Here is a 19,636-nt window from a genome sequence, read left to right on the forward strand (position 1 = left end):
TACAGCCTGGAGCAAATCAAGCGTTTGTGGCTGTTTGATTTGCTGTTGTTTCAGCTTTGCCAATGTGTAATAAGAGTTCTGATTGAGCGATTCCATACAGTTATAACAATCAAAGCATGAGTCCTCTATTTTTTCCCCATGATTAAACATCTGGGCCAATGCGCACAACCCACTCACTGATAAAAGAAAGGTTTACATAAAGGACTTCAACTCAGTCTTTTACTTTTAAAAAAACCAAACAGAAGCTGTCAAATACCATATGCAGTGAGTGTTTCACTCTTCGTAACATCAACATAACATCAACATTCCAATATGTGGACAAGTTCCTGTACTCAAAGTAAGCAAGATTACTCATGACCGCATGGCCAATTCTTACTTAAGAGGAACAAAAAACCTGCCTTGTATCCTACAGCAGTGACCGAAAAGCTGATAGATATGAGCAAGAGCGCCTTCAAACCACAGGAGCGTTCAGACGCTGTTGGGGTTGTAGCACAGCATGTTGAGTTGCAGGTTCTCATCCCAGTGCCTGAGGATGACGAAGAGCTGGTTGGCGGCGGTCTTGATGGCGGCCAGGTCGCGGCCCTCCGGAATGGCCTGGGCGCTCAGCCACATGCTGGCCTTGGCGGCGATCAGCTCCCACTCGATGAAGTAGTCGGCGGAGCTGTGCTCCAGCCAGGCTAGTGCCACCGCGGTGGCCCAGATCATCCCCTCCTGCTCAGGGTATCCCTGTGGGCAGGACAGGGCCGGGGGGGTCTCTGTGCCCTCCGACTCTGACCCCCGCCCACTGTCCGTCTGCGAGTTGGCGGGGGAGTGGGGGGGCTCGACAGGGTACCCATGGAAAGGGGCTGCCAGCTCACCCTCGGTCTGGGGACTCCTGGAGGGAAGGGCAGGGCTTGGGGTGGCCCCCAGCTCCTCCCTTGTGGGGGCCCTGAACGGTGACCCGGCTGTCCCACTGTCATCATGACCCTCCGTCTTGTGCCCGCCAGAGTGAGACCCGTGTGTGAGGCTGACCCGGTGGCTGGTGAAAGGGGAGGTCCACTTCAGCTTATCCATGGGCACATTGATGGTTTCGCAAAGGGCACTGTTAAGAGCAAAGGCCCCGCAGGCCAACTGCAGGGACACCTACAACAGAAGTTATCTCAGTTGATGTCTTAAGATATATATCAGATGATGAATAGAAAGGCTTTTCTTGGTCAAAGAAAAAGCCTTTCCATTCCAAAAAGGCTTTCCTTTCCATTCTTGTTCTTTTTTTAGTTGGTGGACACTCTACTTATGTGTGACTACTATAATTTGACATTAACAAAAGCAATGTGGCAATATCACAAACATTTTTGAAGATCTGTATTGGAATTTATACAAATGCTTTTAACTTGTTTTACTTTTTTGTCAAAATACATGAATTCCTTTGTTTGAAAAAAAAAAGAGACGTATATTCTCTTGCCCTCCTGCACAAAGTAAATGGCAGTGCCGAGGTACTCACCAGGGGAATGTAATCGTTGTTGTCAGCCTCACCTTCGCCCGCGGACTCACTCGCTTTACTGGGTGACCGACACATGAACCCTCTGGCGGCCCGAGTCAGCAGTCGTGTCCTGGTTAGACTCAGTCTGGTACCAAAGCAGACAGAGGATAGAGAACACAGAAAAAGCAGACAGACAAGCATAAGCACTCTCTAATGCCATCAGACCCAGGGAGAGCATTTGGCTGAATTTTCCAATCACATGTTGTAAAACACATACTAAGGACCATATTTATAGCACTCACATCCAAGTGCTCTCCCCATGTTTTGCTGTCTAATATTTCTTGAATTGTTACATGCAATTTAAAAAGTACTTTAACCTTCTACTGAAACAGGGTGAACTTTTCAGATGAAACACATTATAAAATGCAATAAACTTCAGAGCACATACCTAAATATGACATCTAACAACTTCAGAGGGACTAAGGTCAAGTAAAAGATGTTTGGAGGGTTGATTTCATGGTGATAAACTGAGAGAAATTGAGTCAGCATGAATCAAAGATGGTTATTATACTTTACAATGTACAGGCCTCTCTCTCTCAAGCCTTATTATCTGCTGTACCGCCGTGATTGAATTCATGGGCATGGAAAAAGTCAACCATTCATCTACCAGGAGCAGGCCTTGGGGGTTCTTCACTGTAAACACAGTTGCTGCGGTATTGACTTCATCGCATGACCCCAGGGAAACAGATCTCACACATTTTGCAACGCATAATGGAGAACAAAGGTGCCGTGACTTCCAAGAAAGAGCTGTGCGAAATGGGCCCAGGCACGCAGGTATGAAGATAATGCTTCCTTGGAAGCTGAGAGGGAGATAGAGCGTACAATGGTGACCGTTGGAGGGGGAGCCGCCCTGCCACGGCCCGCCACCTGTTTGTTTAGTCTCTCAAGGAGAAGCAGTCAAAGCGAGCCGATAAAATCTCCAAGAAACCGACCTAGCGCTTGTCAGCTGTGAAATGGAAACAAACGAACAATCCGTCACTCACAGGGGTAAATGAAAGGTTGTGTCTACTGTGACACACCCCTAACCCAAACACATGGCATATAACTACCAAAAAATATCTTTATATCTGAAAGTTCCTGCAATGCAGTCTGTGCTGCTTTGTACTTATCGTTCAATTTTTCTCACCCTGCACCCCCCCAGGTGCAGCTGCTGAATTATTTTGGTACTGTAGGCAGTTAAGCTGAGACACCGACAGTTGTTCTGTATATTCAGTACATGAAGTCCGTGAAGAATGGGAAGAGACCAAGATCACCTTATGTTCTTCTGCACAAGTCTATACTGAGCAGGCTGGATGACTCAGTAGGTTACATGCACAGAGTGTATACATGCAGGGGGTAGACAAAATAATGGAAACACCAAACAATATACAGATATTTACTCACTAATAATGAGGGGCCTCCCTCCCACCTTAAAAACAGCTTCAGCCCTTCTTGGAATGCTGTTGTACAAGTTCTGAACTGTTTCTAGTGGGGTATCAGACTATTCTTCAAGAGGGTAAACCTCCAGTTCTTTCAGAGACAAAGGAGGTAGAAAATATACTCAGCACTCTGTGCTTCAGAACCTCATATAAAGATTAAATGATATATAGATCTGATGATTGGAGAGGCTATGGCAGGTATTTCACTTCATCCTGGTGTTTATGAAATCACTCTTGAATTTTGTTTAGCAGTGTGTGTTGGGGTGTTATTGTCTTCTTGAGAAAACAATATTTGTTCTATTGAGTGCACCTGGCTGTCTAAAACAGCTTTGTATTCTTTGACTGTGATTGCACCACGCAGAGTAAAAATTGGACCCAGTGACTGAGATGGCTGCCTATAACATGTCAGATCCATCACCATGCTTAAGAGAAATGGACATGTTGAATTGTTGGTTGAAAGTGTCCTTTGGCTTTCTCCAAAAGTAAAGATAAACATGTCCAGATGCAGGAAAAGAGTAAAAGGCAATTCAAAAGACCATATTACTTTATTCCATGGTGCTGAAGTCCGCATTTTGTGCTCATTATTCCAGGTTATGCAGTGTTCACAAACCTTGGTTACAAGTGGTTCCTGAATGGCAACAATTTAGTTGCTTTAAAATGCGAGTCCTTTCTCATTTGGTGTTTCCATCATTTTTGTCTACACTGTTATGCTGGGTTTTGAACCTCAGCTCAAGAACATGGTGTTCTATGGTTTCTTATGAGTGCAAAAATGTTTTTCCATAAATTGTCACAAATAATTACAGGTTTGTGATCTAGCGTTGGTGGAACTGGTATTGATTTGTTGAATGGTGTTCTGCTCTTGTCCCACACAGAATAACCCTGGTGTCTAAGTGTGTGCCATGCATAAATGTTTTTAGAAGTACATATATATAGTCTACCTTATCTTAAAAGCAAGTTTTTGACTGCAAAGTCTAAGTCTAATAAAAATGTTTCCATAACTACAACAAGTATTTAAAAAATATTGTAAATAAAATTTATGCAGTTTGATAGCTCTTTGTGATCTGAAACTGCACTATAAAAAAGAAAGTCTAGTCTAGAAAGTCTAGTTCTAGCATGTGTTTCAGAAAATCCCAAATTCCATGTGTTTTATATCGCACTCATGGGCCACAATGTGAGAGGTTGTTTTCCAGCATGTACCCATACATTAGTTATACTTACCAGGCAGAAAACATCAAACTTTTACTAAAATTATTATTCAGGATTAGTTTGAGAGTGAACATTAGCAAAGTCTTTGCATATAAGATTCATTGTGTCCCACTGCTACTCTTCTTTTCATTTGGATGCTAGAGATGCAAACTAATTAAGTTCTGGTGAAATTACTGCTGAGAATCTTCATTTTCACAAAATGAAATGACACTCAAATCACAATTACATTACTGAACCTGTTTGGTAAGATGTGGACTTTGATTGATTTTGTTCGTTGATTGACCTCATGTTTATAACACAAAATGAAATGCAAATGTATGTATGTAAAAATAATAACTAATCACGCATAATCAATATGCTTGATTTCTGGTACACCATCTCTTTTTCCAGACCCCTGGCCCCTCAGTGCTTACCTGGCAGAGAAGAGGGTCTCCACTGATCTCTGTGAATGCTCTGAGGCCATGGAGGGGCTCCGCTGGGGAGCTGGAGAAAATGGCAGTAGCTAGGTTAGCTATGCCTGGATCCTTCCCAGGCATTTTCCATATGAATAATAAATACAGCTGACCCTCACCATTCACAGGCTATATATACCTGAGACTCCAGAGAGTCCGAAAGTCTGCAGGCAATGTACTAATGCAGACGGTTATGCGCAACTGGGGGTTTGTTCCAGGCACAAGTACATAGTTTGAGCGTAAAAGTGTATTAAAGCACCACAGTCAATTGGTTGCACCATATGAATAATGTGTATTACAATTATGAAACAATGCAGTAAAGAAGAGACTTGTGTACGTATATTTGTGATGGTACTGGCCAGAGAATAGGGAGCGATGCCTGCCGCGAACACCTTTAACCGTGAACCACAAATCTGCGAGAGACAAGGGTCTGCAGTCAGTGCAAGAGAGTGGCGGGTGATCACAGCTTTTTCTATCCCGAGATAATGAATGAGCCTGCTGGTTGTCAGAATCCCGCACCGAAGCCAGCATGCTTTCCATCAGTGGCATGGCTTTCACTAGCCAAAGGCAGAAGCTCATGCAGATGTCTTTGTTTTTTATTCTGACCAAGTTCACTCAGAAAAGCAGCATTCATTTCCTTCAAAATGGTTGGAGACACGTGCAGCTGTCCTTTGGATGCTGCGTAGGATCAAAAGATCCACTGAGGGGTATATTCATGAATGGGCAATAGATTCGTATATAAGGATAATTGAGCTGGACGTTGGAAAGATCCAGATTTCACTCCACACTTCTTAATACGACCCCAGAAGGAAGGGCTTGTAGGCAACCCTTTCGGATCCTGTCCCTTCAAAGCTGACTTGTTTCTATTCTGAAAGGTGTTCTCCAAACACTGTAATATTTCATGAGTAGCACGCCATACCTTCAGGAAAGCTGCATCGCTCCCAGCCCGACGATGAGGGAGTGCTACAGGGTGACATTCCATCTTCAACATCTTTAAAGAAAGGACAACAAAAGCCCATTTTATACACTTTTCTAATCAGCTTGACACAGTGTTCAATTGATGGGATGGGATACCCACTATTGGGCTTACTGATGCACGTTTAAGTATATTAGTATCAATCTATGAACATTTATATGCTAAGCAGATGCTCTCATCATGAACTACTTAACTTTTTTGCTATCCATTTATGTAGCTGAATATTTAATGAAGCAAACAACATTGACTGCAGTACCAAAGCAGAATGTCCTGGCTTTGATTGAACCCGGCAAGCTTCTGGTTATTGGTTCAGTACCCTACGGTTCCTCTATGGGCCTTTACAAACCTCTGTTTTTCATTAGGAGGCCAAGCACCACTGGTGTATAGGCACTTATTTGTTTTTGCATGAATTATGATTTTTTATGATTTTTTAAATCATTTCATTATCATTCAATGTTTACAATCATTATGTTTACTTCCACCTTTGCTTTTATTTTTAAACAAACAACAGCAGCACGGGTGGTACATAAATTGTATCAAACTAGAGATTTTTATTGTGACACAGTGCACCACCGAATGTGTGAAACATTGACATCTTTTACTATAATGTGGAAATGCCATGCTGCTACAGAACTTGAACCTGTAAAATGTCTTAACCAGAGAGAGAGAGAGAGAGAGAGAGAGAGAGAGAGAGAGAATGACAGCTGCCTGAATGACATTGTCAGGTTTCAGCACTCCAGCTGCTGCTGTGCTGCAGTTTACCCCTCAGTGGGAGAGCCGGACCATGTGATTCCGAGGCTCCGCCGTCCGGCACTATAATTGGTATCACATCGCGCATCCTTCTTACCAGCACATCGTTTCAGCGCCCAGCAGCGGACTGCTTTTAAGGGCTTAGCCCAAGATTTCGAGATCGAGCGATGACATTTTGCTCGGAGGTGATGCAAACTCCTGGAGACGCAGGCAACACGTTTCACAGGTCTGAGCAGATATGGAAGCGAATGCGCCCCTCTCTGTGCTTTTATCCCTGTGTTTGTGTGAATAAGGAGGGCTGGAATGAAAGCAGCAGTCAGCTCCGGAAGCTCTCGGTTCTCTTGTGTGTAGCGGAGGTGTTGGGGGCTGTTTCAGTGGGGGCCTTACTCATAGGCAGGGGGCTGTCCTCGGCTCCTTCTGACGTGCAGACAGACTGGGAGCGCCCCAGTCCGATGGAGTACCCCCGGTGCTTTCGGCTTCCCGAGCGCGAGCCCGTGTGGCTGCCCTGCCTCAGTGCTTCCCCTGAAAAACAGACCGGCTTATTCTCCAGGGCCCCCAAAGCACAGTCAACATCAAGATCAAACACAGCAGCAGCTATGCTTTCAGATCCAAAGAATGCTTACAACTTTCTTTATCAGGCTCATTGCAGAGAACTCAAAAACTTAGAAACACAACAGGACAGAAATGACCTTGAAACCTGACTTAGACTCAGTACTACAACCAGCAAAGTCCGCAGTACTTTGCTTATCATGTGCAACATATGAGCTCCATTATTTATGTATCTCAAATACCAGATTCCCTTGATTGCTATCTTGTGTACTGCTGCCAGTGATATGAAATGCATCCCAGCCATCTGTGGTTTCCCTGATGGGTCCTGGAGGAAAAGGAAGCCGCGGCCTGCAGTGCCAGAGGGATTTTGCAGGAGGAATTGTCAGCTGCTTACCAGAGGATGGCAATCAAATAAACGTTGCAGCCATTCAGCCTCAGATATTGTTATACAACCACAGGGAATGACCTAAATGCAGTGAGCACCCCACGTTGTCTTATGACACAGACGTCTCCTACAAACCTCCTCTTCTTAGTCCATGATTATAGTCAGTGCCTGTAAATGGCAGCACTGTTTTAGTCAATATTTCCCTCTGCATGTCCAGGTGTTGTTTGTCCAGTCAATATCATGGTGTGTAAAATAATGTTTAATTTTACTTGACTGGCAGGCAAGTAAGAAAGGCCACCTCTGGAACCAGCCAAGCTGGTGCAGTACAGGTCAAAGGACAGTTAATGGGGATTGCCACTTTAAGTGCATGAAAGAGCAACTCACCTGGGCTTGTGTACTCAATACCGGTCTGTAAGTATTCGTTGGTATCCAGATCTATGGGCACAAATGCCGTGTATTTGCTGAGAATGTTGCAGGCTTTGCTGGTGTGAATGGCATAAAGCTGGTACCTCCTACCAGAGCCTATGAAAGTATGGGGAAAACGTGCTTCAGATTTCACTCAGTTAGATTTCAACACATGGAATCGCACGGTAACTCATGCAGTCTCTAAATGCTTTTTGTTTGTTTGTTTTCTGAAACCTGAATCCATTGTATGGATTCATTTTACTTTGCCAAGCACACATTAACCCAAAATATTTGCAATGGTTATGTAGAAATGCTTGTCAGATGCTAAAAACTCTTTCTCTGGGTTTTGTTTTTTCATAGGTCCACTGTAGATGCCTTTTACACACGACAGATAAACAAGCCAACGAGTCCTCAGTCTGTGGCCAAGTAAGTTTGAACCAAATTAAGCACAACTATCGCTCACCATGCTCGATCTCACACTCCTTCTCAGCCATCTGCTCGAAGTCTTGGATGATGGAACGCGCCGCCAGGTGGTGGAAGGTCTCGTTCCACAGGTCCTCGTGTACCTTCTCCTCCCGCTCTCTCCCCCTCAGGCAGGGCTCCAAGTCAAACGCCACCTCCCACTTCACCGGCTTTCCGCACAGCAGCCCCGTGATCACGGCCTTGCAGCTGCGGTCGTCGAGATTGGCTGCGTTCGAATCAGGGGGAAATGGCTCCAAGGGCGTTTCTACTTCACAGAGCTGATGGGTGTATCCCTCTGTGTGACATGAGAATATGTTCAGACCATGCACAGTCGGGTGGGAAATTCCTGGAATGAGCAACAGCACACAAGGGGGCGGTTGGTGAGCCTACCTGGCTCCCCACAGCTGCTGACAGAGGGGGTGTCGGTAGTAAACCTGCATCGGTCCATTGTGGCTCTGCTGCGGGCCTCAGCCTGCACACCGGTGCCCGACGGGGGGGCTTCCACTTCCCAATCGTGAGACGCCCTCTGTGTGGCAGGGGTACGGGACCTGGACGACGCAGCGCACAGGCTCGCCAGTTGCGGCTAAGGGATGAAGAGTGGGAGCAGCCCAGAGGTGAAGAGAGAACAGAAATATCAGCCCCCAGACTAGCTGTCAAAGTCCTTCCCGATGGTCAAAGAGTAAAATTTACTCCTCTGTTCAACCGTATATTTTCTCGAACAGACCTTAGTGTCAAATATTTTCTCCAGACAAACACACATGGTTCGTTTTGATTAGGGAGCTCTAAGAGGCATAAGGTATTCTTGACTGTATTTTCCCCTGTCAAACATCAATGGCTTATTAACTTTTCTGTTAATGTATATATTTTTAAAATAATTACAGAGTGGGTAAAATTACAGCGATAAACCAATGGCCAATAGCTAGTTTTTACACATAATTTCACCTTAAATTTTATTTCTGGTTAATGGTCAATAAAACAGCAGAGTTTTTCAGAGTTTACTAGCATCCCAACAACAAATGTGATGCGAGAAAAGAGAAGTGATGTGAGAGCAAAGAACTCAAATGAGCTCAAAGTAGAACATGACCGCAGTCAATGTTCCTTTCCATTTAAGCACAAGAAATATCAAGATGCAACTTGTGAGCAGCTCACAGCCGAAAGGCAGATGCAAGGAGCAAAGTGTTAATCCCATCTGAAGCACAGTTCACATGCTTTATCATATTGTCATTACTTTTACTAAGACCCCTCAGGACTGTCATAAATTTAAAACAATTAGCCACTCACAGTGGTAGATTGAAGAGGGACTAATACATAGTATGTTTCACATCAGCATTCAAGCAAATCATTATTCTCATCGCGACCCTCGCCCAGAGTCCTTATTGACATTTGCGCTAATTGCAGCCCTGCCCATTACCGTAAGCTTGGCGCTCAAGTGCTAATAAGTTCCATTAAACTGAGGGCGCTCCTGAGTGAGGAGGAGGAGGATGCTTCTCTTAATCACCCGCTTAACAATGTTATGGCCCATTTCTGCCTCCTGTGTCAATTACTCTCCACTTATTCACTAATCTGGCTTAATAATGATGTCCATGGTTTTGACGAGGTGGAAAGTGATTAATGAGATTTTTGTGTCAGTCCAAAGCTCGAAGATTGTTACTATTTTTATGCCTGTATTTAATTTGGGACCATTCCCTTGTTTCTGCGTTATTTTATCCATATGTAACTCCTTTGTTCTAAATAAACAGATTACAGATGGCACTTGCCTTTACTTGACCAGGACAGAAGACATATGCATGCACAGTTAAACCCAGTGCTAAATATGACTGGAAAACAGGTAGCGCTGCTTAGTGATGCATGCAATGTATACCAGGAGGTTTCCAAACATGGTAACACAGACAAAAATGCCCCTATTTCTGATTTGCATGAACTGAAGGACATTGTTATGTTATTACTGTTCACACTTAACATCTGGCCTGGCTGTTGAGTAACCAAAAATAGACTATCAGCTGCATATATAATGCATATGTTACTGAATTTTCAAGACATTTGATCTCTTGAGGCAACACCACATGATATGACCATCAGTGAGTCATTTACTATAAATTATTACAAATGATGGCTAGGAGTTATCATGACATTGCTGAGCACACTAACAATAATGGCTTGTCACTGTAATGGAGCATGAAGCACAAGGCTTGAGGTTTCCCTGGATGCTGTCATACTGACATCATTAGCTGGATGCACTATTTGTTCATTGATCTACTGATCTATATATCATCTGGATTGGGCCGCCCCTACTATTCTACTGACACATCTGTGTGATGGAAAGATTTGTGGATCCTTGCAGTCCAAGAACTAATACCCTTCAATCAACATATTTTTACTTAATTTATTTTATTTAGTTTACCATGTCATCTAGAATCTCATGGCATCTTTCTGCCTACACTTCATAGCAAGACCAATAACTTTTTCCATTTTTGGATGGAAAATAATAACTTTACTGGTTTGATACCACAACATCCTACACACTAGTCCAAATATCTCTATTTCTAGCTTTTATCCAGCCTATGGGTACATTGAGATTCCCACTCATAACGGGGAACCAGACTGTTCTAAATTGCTGTTATTGTATGAATGTGATATGAATGACCTGTCTAAGGTTTTTTAACAAACATTTGAATACACTGCACAGGTTCAGGTTCAGAGTTTATTATGTTTTCAAGGTGAAGAACATTTTTGCAAAGGAGGAAAGTGTGATCATTTGAACAGATTTTTTTAAAGATATGACAGTTAATTTCCTGATGTGTATTGCTTCCAGGTCACATCCATTCAGCTTCATGTTGGTTAATTGACTGCAATGATTGCAAAAATATTTCCCCTTTGTTAGACTGGCTGCTTCTATGTCAGGATAACTGCAGCCAGGAAACAATAGGCCATGTTTAACTGTACTTTGACAACGCACACCCGTTACACTGCCAGATCGCACTCTTACCCCAAGACTCCACTGAGAATGAAGGGATTCATTTTCATCAGGCTGAGTGTAGCCTACCGCCGGGTAATGCTCAACTCTAGCTCACTCTCAGAAATCATAAAATATGAAGATATTGGCCACGTGCTGTAAAAGAGGTGGGAGATCCTCTTGCTCCATTTGAGAGCTTTGCATGCTTTAGTTATGAATATTGACGAGCTCCTTATAACTAAGTAATACACAATATAGCTATGATATGAGAAGAAGCCAGATACATCTCCTGGGGCTCACTTTGAACAGCTTATTTTTTCATGCATGCTTCTCATTCTCATTATTGTTTATTTATTCAGCAGACACTCTTATACAGTGCAGCTTTCAGGGTCAGTACAGAACACCACATTAAAAACATATGAAATGCACAACAGGAAGAAGAAGCTTGTGTAAGGTACAGAGCAATGAGAATTACAGTGAAGCGGCATCAACCTTAAAAACAGCACAAAAGTAAACAAAAGCACAAAACTTTTTATGTAATATGGTTTCACACTGCAGACCCACCTGGTAGTCAGTGGACCACTGGGCTCCGTGGTGGGGGCCAGGGTGGCTGCTGGGGTCCTGAACATTGGCTCTCCTCAGGCTGTACTTCCCTGCTGCTGAGTTGGGGTCGCTGGGGGTGTACGCCCTCTTCATGAGGTTATAGTCCACAATTTGGTTGGTGCTGTATGCCCGCCTTCTTGAAGTCTTGCACTCTGCGCCTCGGCAAAACATTAGCGCTTTAAAAGACTGTCCATTGAAAAGGAGCATGCAGGTAATATGTTGCTCCTATCAGGTGCAACAATAGCAGTAATGCTGACTGAAAAACACTGTTGGACCAGTACTACTAATTTTTTTCTTTATTATTTGAGAGAATGGAAAAGGCCAGGTGAAGCTACTGCCACTGTGAGCAAAGTCCTAAAGACACAGTTTTGACACTTTCACAGCAATTTCCCTCTTGGCAAGAGGCCTACCCATGACATCCTGCTCTGCTGGGGCACGGTTTCTCTCTGACGCCATCTCCTGGTACGTGTCATAAATGGGTGTGACCACACCTTCTGTCGTCGCGGCCCAGCTCTCAGGGGCTGATTTCCCATGGTCCTCTTCTTGGGACTGGTAGAACACGGAGCTGGTGGAGTCATTTGAGCGCATCATCCTGTACCGTCTCCTCTTGTCCTGTTCAGTCATATTTTCATGTCACCAAATTTATAGGTCAGCCCCTTAACACTACATCCCTGTGCTGTCTATACCACTATAATAATACCATTTAGAACTCAGGATGCATGAGATACCTTCTATAAATATGCACAGACATTGAAGAAAATATATGTCAAGAATCATGTCACACATGTAAAACTAGACATGCAATAAACATGTGAAGGATGCACTAGATGTTTAATTTAGTCTTTTTAAATTATTGGCCTTTTACATTATTTTTTATTCATTTCAATACTTGTATGACTGCATTACAACATGCTCATACTCCTTGCTGATCCATGGAGGCTCCTGTCTTTCTCACACTATTTACGACGGTGAATGCATTGCACCATGCAGTCATGCCATAGTCAACATAAGAAAACACAGCTGCCTCTACTCACAGACTTAGGGTTGGCGTGGTAGCGTGCCGTGTCGCAGACCACACTGTAGCCAATCAGACAGTCTCCAGGAAACAGGTAGGTAGACCCCACTGGGGAAAGTAACACCTCCTTTGTTTCAGGAAATAGCCATTCGATGGCAATGTCGCTTAGAACTGGGGCCATAGACTTCTTGAGGGATTTGATCATCTGTCAGAGAGAGAGAGAGAGAGAGAGAGAGATTGTCATCCAAACCGCATATTCCATAGTCAAGCAGTTCAGCCATGAACTACAACACTGTAAGAGGGTATACCACAGATGGTGGCACAATGACTGCACAATCTAATGTGCAGTCACAATCTTTCTTTGTGCATGCTGCTGAAGGTTTTAATAATATGAAATCTGCAGCATTTAAAATGTGTGTCTATGTCTGTGATTTGAGAAAGAGATCTAATATTTCACGTAAAAAATGTCAGTCCCCAAAATAAGCACTCTGTGACCCTACAGAATCACAGAATCACTCTAATCTATGTTTTGCTACATGTAATAAAATGATAAAAGGTATGGGAGGTTGCACAGCCATTTATACACTCTGTGTAATTGCCCCCTTGTGAAATTTAGAATAGCTGGTTGCCATACTGCAGGATAAATATATGCAATTACAAACGAGTACCTTGGGCTGCAGTCTCTCGCCCTCTGCCAAAAACTCAGCAGTGCCTTTGGAGACAGTGGAAAGACCAATCACAAGCCTCCTGCAGGCATTCTGGCCAATCCCAAAAGTGTAACACCTGCCAAGGCAAGATACAGATCTCAGCCTCAATCACCAGGGGAAAATATAAGATTATATTCTTATATAAGAGGAATCAAAGAAGAGGGTCTTCATCACCCAGAATATCTAGTTTTCTAGTTCAGATGTATATCTCTTTATAACAGCACACATTGGGAATGTGTTTCTTTACACAGCAAAGTGGATCATTTGAATATAATATGAAAAATAATAAACCAAAGCAGTGACTTGAGGTTTTATACCTCCTGAAATACCCGTTCTGCTGATTCATTGCTTTTTGTCATGGTGCAACTACAGCTTCTCTGTTCATACAGGATGTTTGAAATGTGAAGGTACACAGAACAGATTAAAAAATATACATCTTATGAAACGTTTAACATGGCTGCCAAAGCTAATGTGTGGTTTGGGGCCAGACATGCTTGGGGCCTTGTTGATCTGGATGCCAACCGCATCTGTGGATTTAGGAGCTGGTTAAAAAATGATGTAAGTAATTGGCTTGGACCAGCCACGCTTCACATTTGTAATGAAGATATCAGAGCACATTTATCCTTCTCTGGGGATGTTTCAGTTTCAGTTAACTCTAACATTTTCCACAGACACATGCAGAAGGCAGCCAGCTCAGTAGTAAATCCCCTCTGTTATCAGAGACGCAACCACTAATGTCTCAGAAAGTTTGCAAATAGTGTTTCAATCAACTACAACAGAGGCTGTATAGTGCTGTCATACAGCAGATGAGGTCACCAGCATCTACTTTCCTGTAACAGACAATGCAAAAAAAACAGACATTTTCTTTTTAGTGAAACAGATGCTGATCCATCTAGGTCACCCCTACATGTCAGTTTTTTAACTCCAGTAAAGATCTGTACATTGTGATACATGTGATACTGTAATGTAGACTGCAATGACCTGACTAAAACAGTTTGCTAATTTGCTATAATATGCTGTTTTATTTAGATAATGCCAACAATAGCACTCTGTCTGAAAGCCCATACAGGACTAACAAATGTCATAGTCACCGGCCTCATAAATACATTCAATAGCAGTGCTGACAGACCTGTAACTCTCACAACTGTCATTGCTAGGGCTGTGGGACATCACCAATACCTGGCAACCTACTGAGGTGTTGACACACTCAGAACCAAGAGCAGGTTCCTCTGACGCAAGGGACTCGATCAGAGAGCTCCGGAACATGCCCTGTCATTCTAAATTCGACTAGAAGGAGGCATGGGGAAAGGGCGGAGGGGGCCACACCTGGTGAAACGGGCATGGCTGCGGACCAGCTCAATGACCTTCCCCGTGTTGCTGACAGCGCCATCGGTGAGCAGGAAGAGCAGCCGGGGGTGACCCCGGTACAGGGGCTGCTGCAGGATCCAGTTCAGCGGCGCCAGGATGTTGGTGCCGCCCATGTCGGCTCTGATCTTCTTAATGTGCTCACAAGCTGAAGCCAGGGTTTCCTGAGATGGAACATGGGAGAGGGGTGTTTCTGCAACACCTTGCCAAAGCTTGCTGTGTCTGTGGTTTCCATATCTTGTGTGTTACAAGAAAGCATATTAATTGACATATCAGATACACAGGTGTCCTTCACTGTGTAGTCACCATATGCTTGGGAAAAAGGAAAGTTTCATACCAAATTAAGCAACAACTAAAATATTCATAAAGAAAACACTGAAGACAGATAACAGAGACAATAATTTTAAAGTGTACAGGGATAGGGAGCGGTACAGTGCAGGGGTGGACATGGAAATTCCTCAAAGAGTTCAATTAAACATTGTGCCATCGTGCTGTAGGCAAAATTTATCACCATACCTCACCATAACTCTGACTGGAAGGAAACAGCGTTTTGAATGTGGAACCAAAGCCGATGATATTGAACAGGCAGGCTGGGACCAGGCTCTTCAAGATCACCACCATGGCTTCCTGGGAATGAGAGGGGCAAGAACAGAGGCCTGGAGACCTGAAAACAGAAGCCCGGCTGCCCAGATGCTCTGTTACAGTCAGGATCAAGCATTCGAATGCCCCATAACATACGTGACCTTTACACCCTCATTCTGCAACACATATTAATGCCTTCGAATTATGACTAATTTAACAAGGCCATTATGAACCCGTCGCTCATAACCCGTGTTAATGTGTTGCCATGCCCAAAAAAAGAAATCGGGGGGGGGGGGGGGGGGGGGGTGGGGGTGGGTGGGTTGGTGGAGGAGGATGAGGGGGGGGGGGGGATGGGAACGCACAGGTGCACCAGCAGACATTATTGGCCGGTAGTGGTGGATGTACGTGGAGAGAATCTTAAGGCCGATAACTGCAGCCCGTGAAGCGTGTTGCAATCATGGCTCCACATTTGCAATAGAATCCAGGTCTGCACTGTTCCGAGGTGGGCAATTACAAAGTCAATTTGCTGTAAGCGGGAGCTGGAGACGCTGGCATGAAAACCGATATCAGCACGAGACGTAATTCTTCTGACTTGATGAAGATGACCTTCAAGGTCTGTTTTATGTGTGCATAATGTTCTTGAGTGTTCAGACATACAGAATAGTAATATAACTGGAATAACTAGTAAAACGATACAATACTGATGTTAAATGATACAATAAAATTGTGTCTGTAATGTCAACACGATTAGGAATCCTATATGTCCAATGATTATGCTATAACCTAAGTTTTTTTTGGTTTTGTAATGTCTATCTCAGCAGAGTGTATTAATTATTCAGTATTAACGGACTTACAGCAATGAAGGGCTTGTTTGACTGGGCCCATGTTTATAACAACATTCCAGTAATAAGCACTTCCTGATTTAGAAGGAACACACACACACACACACACACACACACACTCTCTCTCTCTCTTTCTCTCTCTCTCTCTCTCTCTTCCCCCCTCTTTTTTAAGTCTTGTTTGACACTCCTTTTAATTCTCTGCCTATGTAATGTCAGAACATAGTTCACAGTGATATATTTGTACATTAAAGCTGCAATACCTCACCATGATCTTTTGGTATATGAAAATAATTATGGAGTGCTTTCTCTTCCTCCCTCTCTTACTCTGACCTTGGTTTACATGATCAGCAACAACAGAACAAGCAGGTTTTGAAGACACTGTATTCATGTGGTGCAATTAAAGACTCCATTCTTGTCGAGGTTGCGTAAAGCTGCATAATTTGTCCTTTGATGACAACGTAAACCCTTGGACAGAATAAAAGAATGAAACACCAATAGACTTTTAATGAGGAAAGGATGTCATAAATAATTATTAGAATTTAAGCATATGCCCTTCCCTCAAGCTAATGATACTGGGAAACCAAGTGAAAGAGCATTAATCCTTCAAATAGTGGCCAACATCAAAACATCAACAGTTTAAAGTTTCATATTAAAAGTCCCACCCTTGGAGAGATGGTGACATTAACATTGTGTGGAATTGCTCTGCTTTTGGAATGTCCCCACAGAGTCTTTAATGTGTGTAATGAGATGTATTTAATGCTGGTTTGCAACATTTTGGGCCAGGCTTTTAATAGGTCAAAGAACAGGAGGAAATAGCTTTATCACTGTGATTTCCTAAGCCTTCAAAAGGAAATGTGTGGTGTCAGAAGATGAAATCCTGTTCAAAACCGGCTTAAGGGAGTGCCCAGCCATGCCTCACAGAATAGGCTAAGCCAGTCATCAGCAAGCTTAGAGTCCGATGCAGGTACCTAAGTCAACCCTGACCCTCAATCCAATATGGAATTAGACCGTCCAATGCTTTTATCAGGCCTAGGGGACCATCTGTCCTCAGTTTAAAGATGTACTATCAGATCTTTCTCCAGAGATCCCTGCCAAGAATGGTGTTTCTAATCGAAACAGAAAGCTGCTTCCTTCCAGCAGTTGGCTTTGCCAACTTGTTTTCTCTGTCCCAGAATCTGAAATGAATACAATAGCACAGTAAGTCATTGCATTCTCCTTAATGGGCCTTCACCTCTGCGGAGGAGGTTTCATTCCAACGCATTGTGACATCACAGTGTGCAGCATCACAAAGCCCAATCAGGAGGCAAGCCCATGTAGGAGGTGTTACCTTAACTCGACTGATGTTGACACCGCTCATGCTCCCGCTGCGGTCAATGAGGAAGATGAACTCCCCCTGGACGCGCCTCAGGTCAGAGGTCAAGGCTTTCAGGTCAGGGCAGAAGTTGAGCATGACCACAGGGTTGTGGAGCATGTCCTTGTGGAGCCGCTTGCGTATGATCTCCACCTGTTGGTCATTAGCGGCCTGCGTTAACCTTGAGACTGTGACCCTTCCTACTTCTGCGTTCTTACAGTTATTGACAAAGTAAACAGCAAAATATAATGCGTTATGACCAAAACACATCTGAGGAGCAGCATCTTTGACGAAACTTAATGATTTAGCGTGACTATTGCAAGAAGGGCTGGCAGAATACAAAATTTATTTTCACCACCGGCATTTGCGTTTCACATGTGATTGCTATCCAAACCCAACGATACTGTTTAATTCCATAGTCAAGTCAGATACACCTGTGACCCAGCAGCTAATTTCTGAGGTGCACTGTATTATGCTGAATAGCATAGTTATTTCAGGAGACAGGTCTTCAGCAATGCATAGCTACAGACAGGGCATCTTCAGAATACCTTTAATATACCTTTAATAAATGTAAATATAGAAAGTCAAGCACAGTCACAGTATTCAGCACACAATTACAAGACTAAAAAAGAAATCTTGAAGACTAGAGCAATGAAAGTGACCCAATTTAATTCATGTTCAGATTTTAAATTAATCTAGGCAGGTTTCATTGTACTATGATATAGTAGGTGAAACACAGAGTTATAAGCAGTTTCACGCTTTTTGAATTAGCTAGTTAATTAGAGGGAAGAGAAGTCATTTTGGATCAAGAAGTGTTTTGGCACAGCACATCAAAAATTATGTTATTGCTTTTGGCACAATGACTGGGAAGACCAATATGGCTCATTATGATAAACTCAGATAGAAATCATATAAGAGTTAACTTTAAAGACAGCACCTTGACAACCTGTTGTAACAGCCAATAATTTTTCATAAAGCAGATGGCCAGTTACACTTTCATAGTTAATGTACAAGGTCTCATAGCTATTACATAAATGGAACTCTGAATTACTGAATTATTATACAAAAGGGGAATGTTGCATGTTTGAATATATCAATATGTTTCCTGTAATTTAAAAGGACCTGTACACACTTACTGTACACTAAAATGTATGACACCTATGATTTCAGTACCGTAGATTATGCTTGTTCCAGACTTGCATATTGCATGACTGATTATATATGACTTGATAATGCTTTCCCACTGTATTTGTCCAAATGTGACCTATTATTTTTTCCTGTTTCTTCACCCCAGCAACTCTGGAGTACCTCTCTGGAGTCAATGACTCTTTCTTTCTGCTTTTGCTAAAAACCCGGGGGTCACAGCTTCCTGTCCCACTCTGAACCTATTTCTGCTGTAACTCCTTACTCCTGAACTTTATTCTCCTGTAATTTGGTGTCACCAACATTTGTTCCACTCTAACAATATATTCTAAACAATTCATTGCCCAAGCATTGCTTACATATCTCCCCTTAGTTTCTGCAATCTTTTCTAGCCAGGGTTCCATTTCTGAGCTCTACACTCTCTTCAGCTTCAATTCAACAGAACTCCGCCATTAAACTTCATGCTTCCTCACCTCTCCCATACTACTACGCTCTATAAATTGACAGCTCCAGTTTAACTTCGCAGAATTTGCTTTACAGCTTTGCATGTTCACAGCCTTATTAGTTACCTTATAGCAGTTATTTCTTTATGTCATGTCAACTGCCCTCCTCCTCTCTTCCTCCGCCTTCTCCTCCTCCTCCTCCTCCTCCTCCTCCCACCTTCGCCCTCGTCTCCTGAGACTGCCGTTGAGCAGGCAGGCTTTCTCATCCTCCTATTTGTTCCTTTTCCTTTATAAATCTCGATCTCATCTCTGGGCCCCCCGCGGTTGAATGAACTGCCCTCTAATATTAGAAGCGGCTGGCCGGCGATTACCTCTCATCGTCTCCCGAAGGCAGCCCTTTAAAATAATGCTTCTCTATTTTAACCACTCTGCGGTGCTTTTTTGTTGCTCACTTCTCATTTCATGCCTTCGTTTTACTTGCCTCTTATGTTTTTCTATCGCCAGGATGAT

General features: G+C 43.2%; 1 protein-coding gene across 1 annotated transcript in view; it reads right to left on the reverse strand.

Annotated features, from left to right (window-relative positions):
* Window positions 1-468: 468 nt before the first annotated feature.
* The window catches only part of LOC118778951 (von Willebrand factor A domain-containing protein 5B1-like), a 29,998-nt gene continuing 10,830 nt past the window's right edge, over window positions 469-19,636 (reverse strand). The window contains exons 8-22 of the mRNA XM_036530753.1: window positions 17,517-17,693; window positions 15,282-15,392; window positions 14,727-14,929; window positions 13,362-13,476; window positions 12,713-12,898; window positions 12,089-12,290; window positions 11,640-11,830; window positions 8,513-8,705; window positions 8,124-8,417; window positions 7,640-7,777; window positions 6,709-6,843; window positions 5,515-5,586; window positions 4,557-4,626; window positions 1,481-1,604; window positions 469-1,122 (exon numbers count right to left, since the gene is read on the reverse strand). Of these exons, the coding sequence (XP_036386646.1) occupies window positions 469-1,122; window positions 1,481-1,604; window positions 4,557-4,626; window positions 5,515-5,586; window positions 6,709-6,843; window positions 7,640-7,777; window positions 8,124-8,417; window positions 8,513-8,705; window positions 11,640-11,830; window positions 12,089-12,290; window positions 12,713-12,898; window positions 13,362-13,476; window positions 14,727-14,929; window positions 15,282-15,392; window positions 17,517-17,693 (2,865 nt within the window). The remainder of the gene's footprint in view (window positions 1,123-1,480; window positions 1,605-4,556; window positions 4,627-5,514; window positions 5,587-6,708; window positions 6,844-7,639; window positions 7,778-8,123; window positions 8,418-8,512; window positions 8,706-11,639; window positions 11,831-12,088; window positions 12,291-12,712; window positions 12,899-13,361; window positions 13,477-14,726; window positions 14,930-15,281; window positions 15,393-17,516; window positions 17,694-19,636) is intronic.

This window comes from Megalops cyprinoides, chromosome 6 (genome assembly GCF_013368585.1).
Source record: "Megalops cyprinoides isolate fMegCyp1 chromosome 6, fMegCyp1.pri, whole genome shotgun sequence".
Classification (NCBI taxonomy): domain Eukaryota; kingdom Metazoa; phylum Chordata; class Actinopteri; order Elopiformes; family Megalopidae; genus Megalops; species Megalops cyprinoides.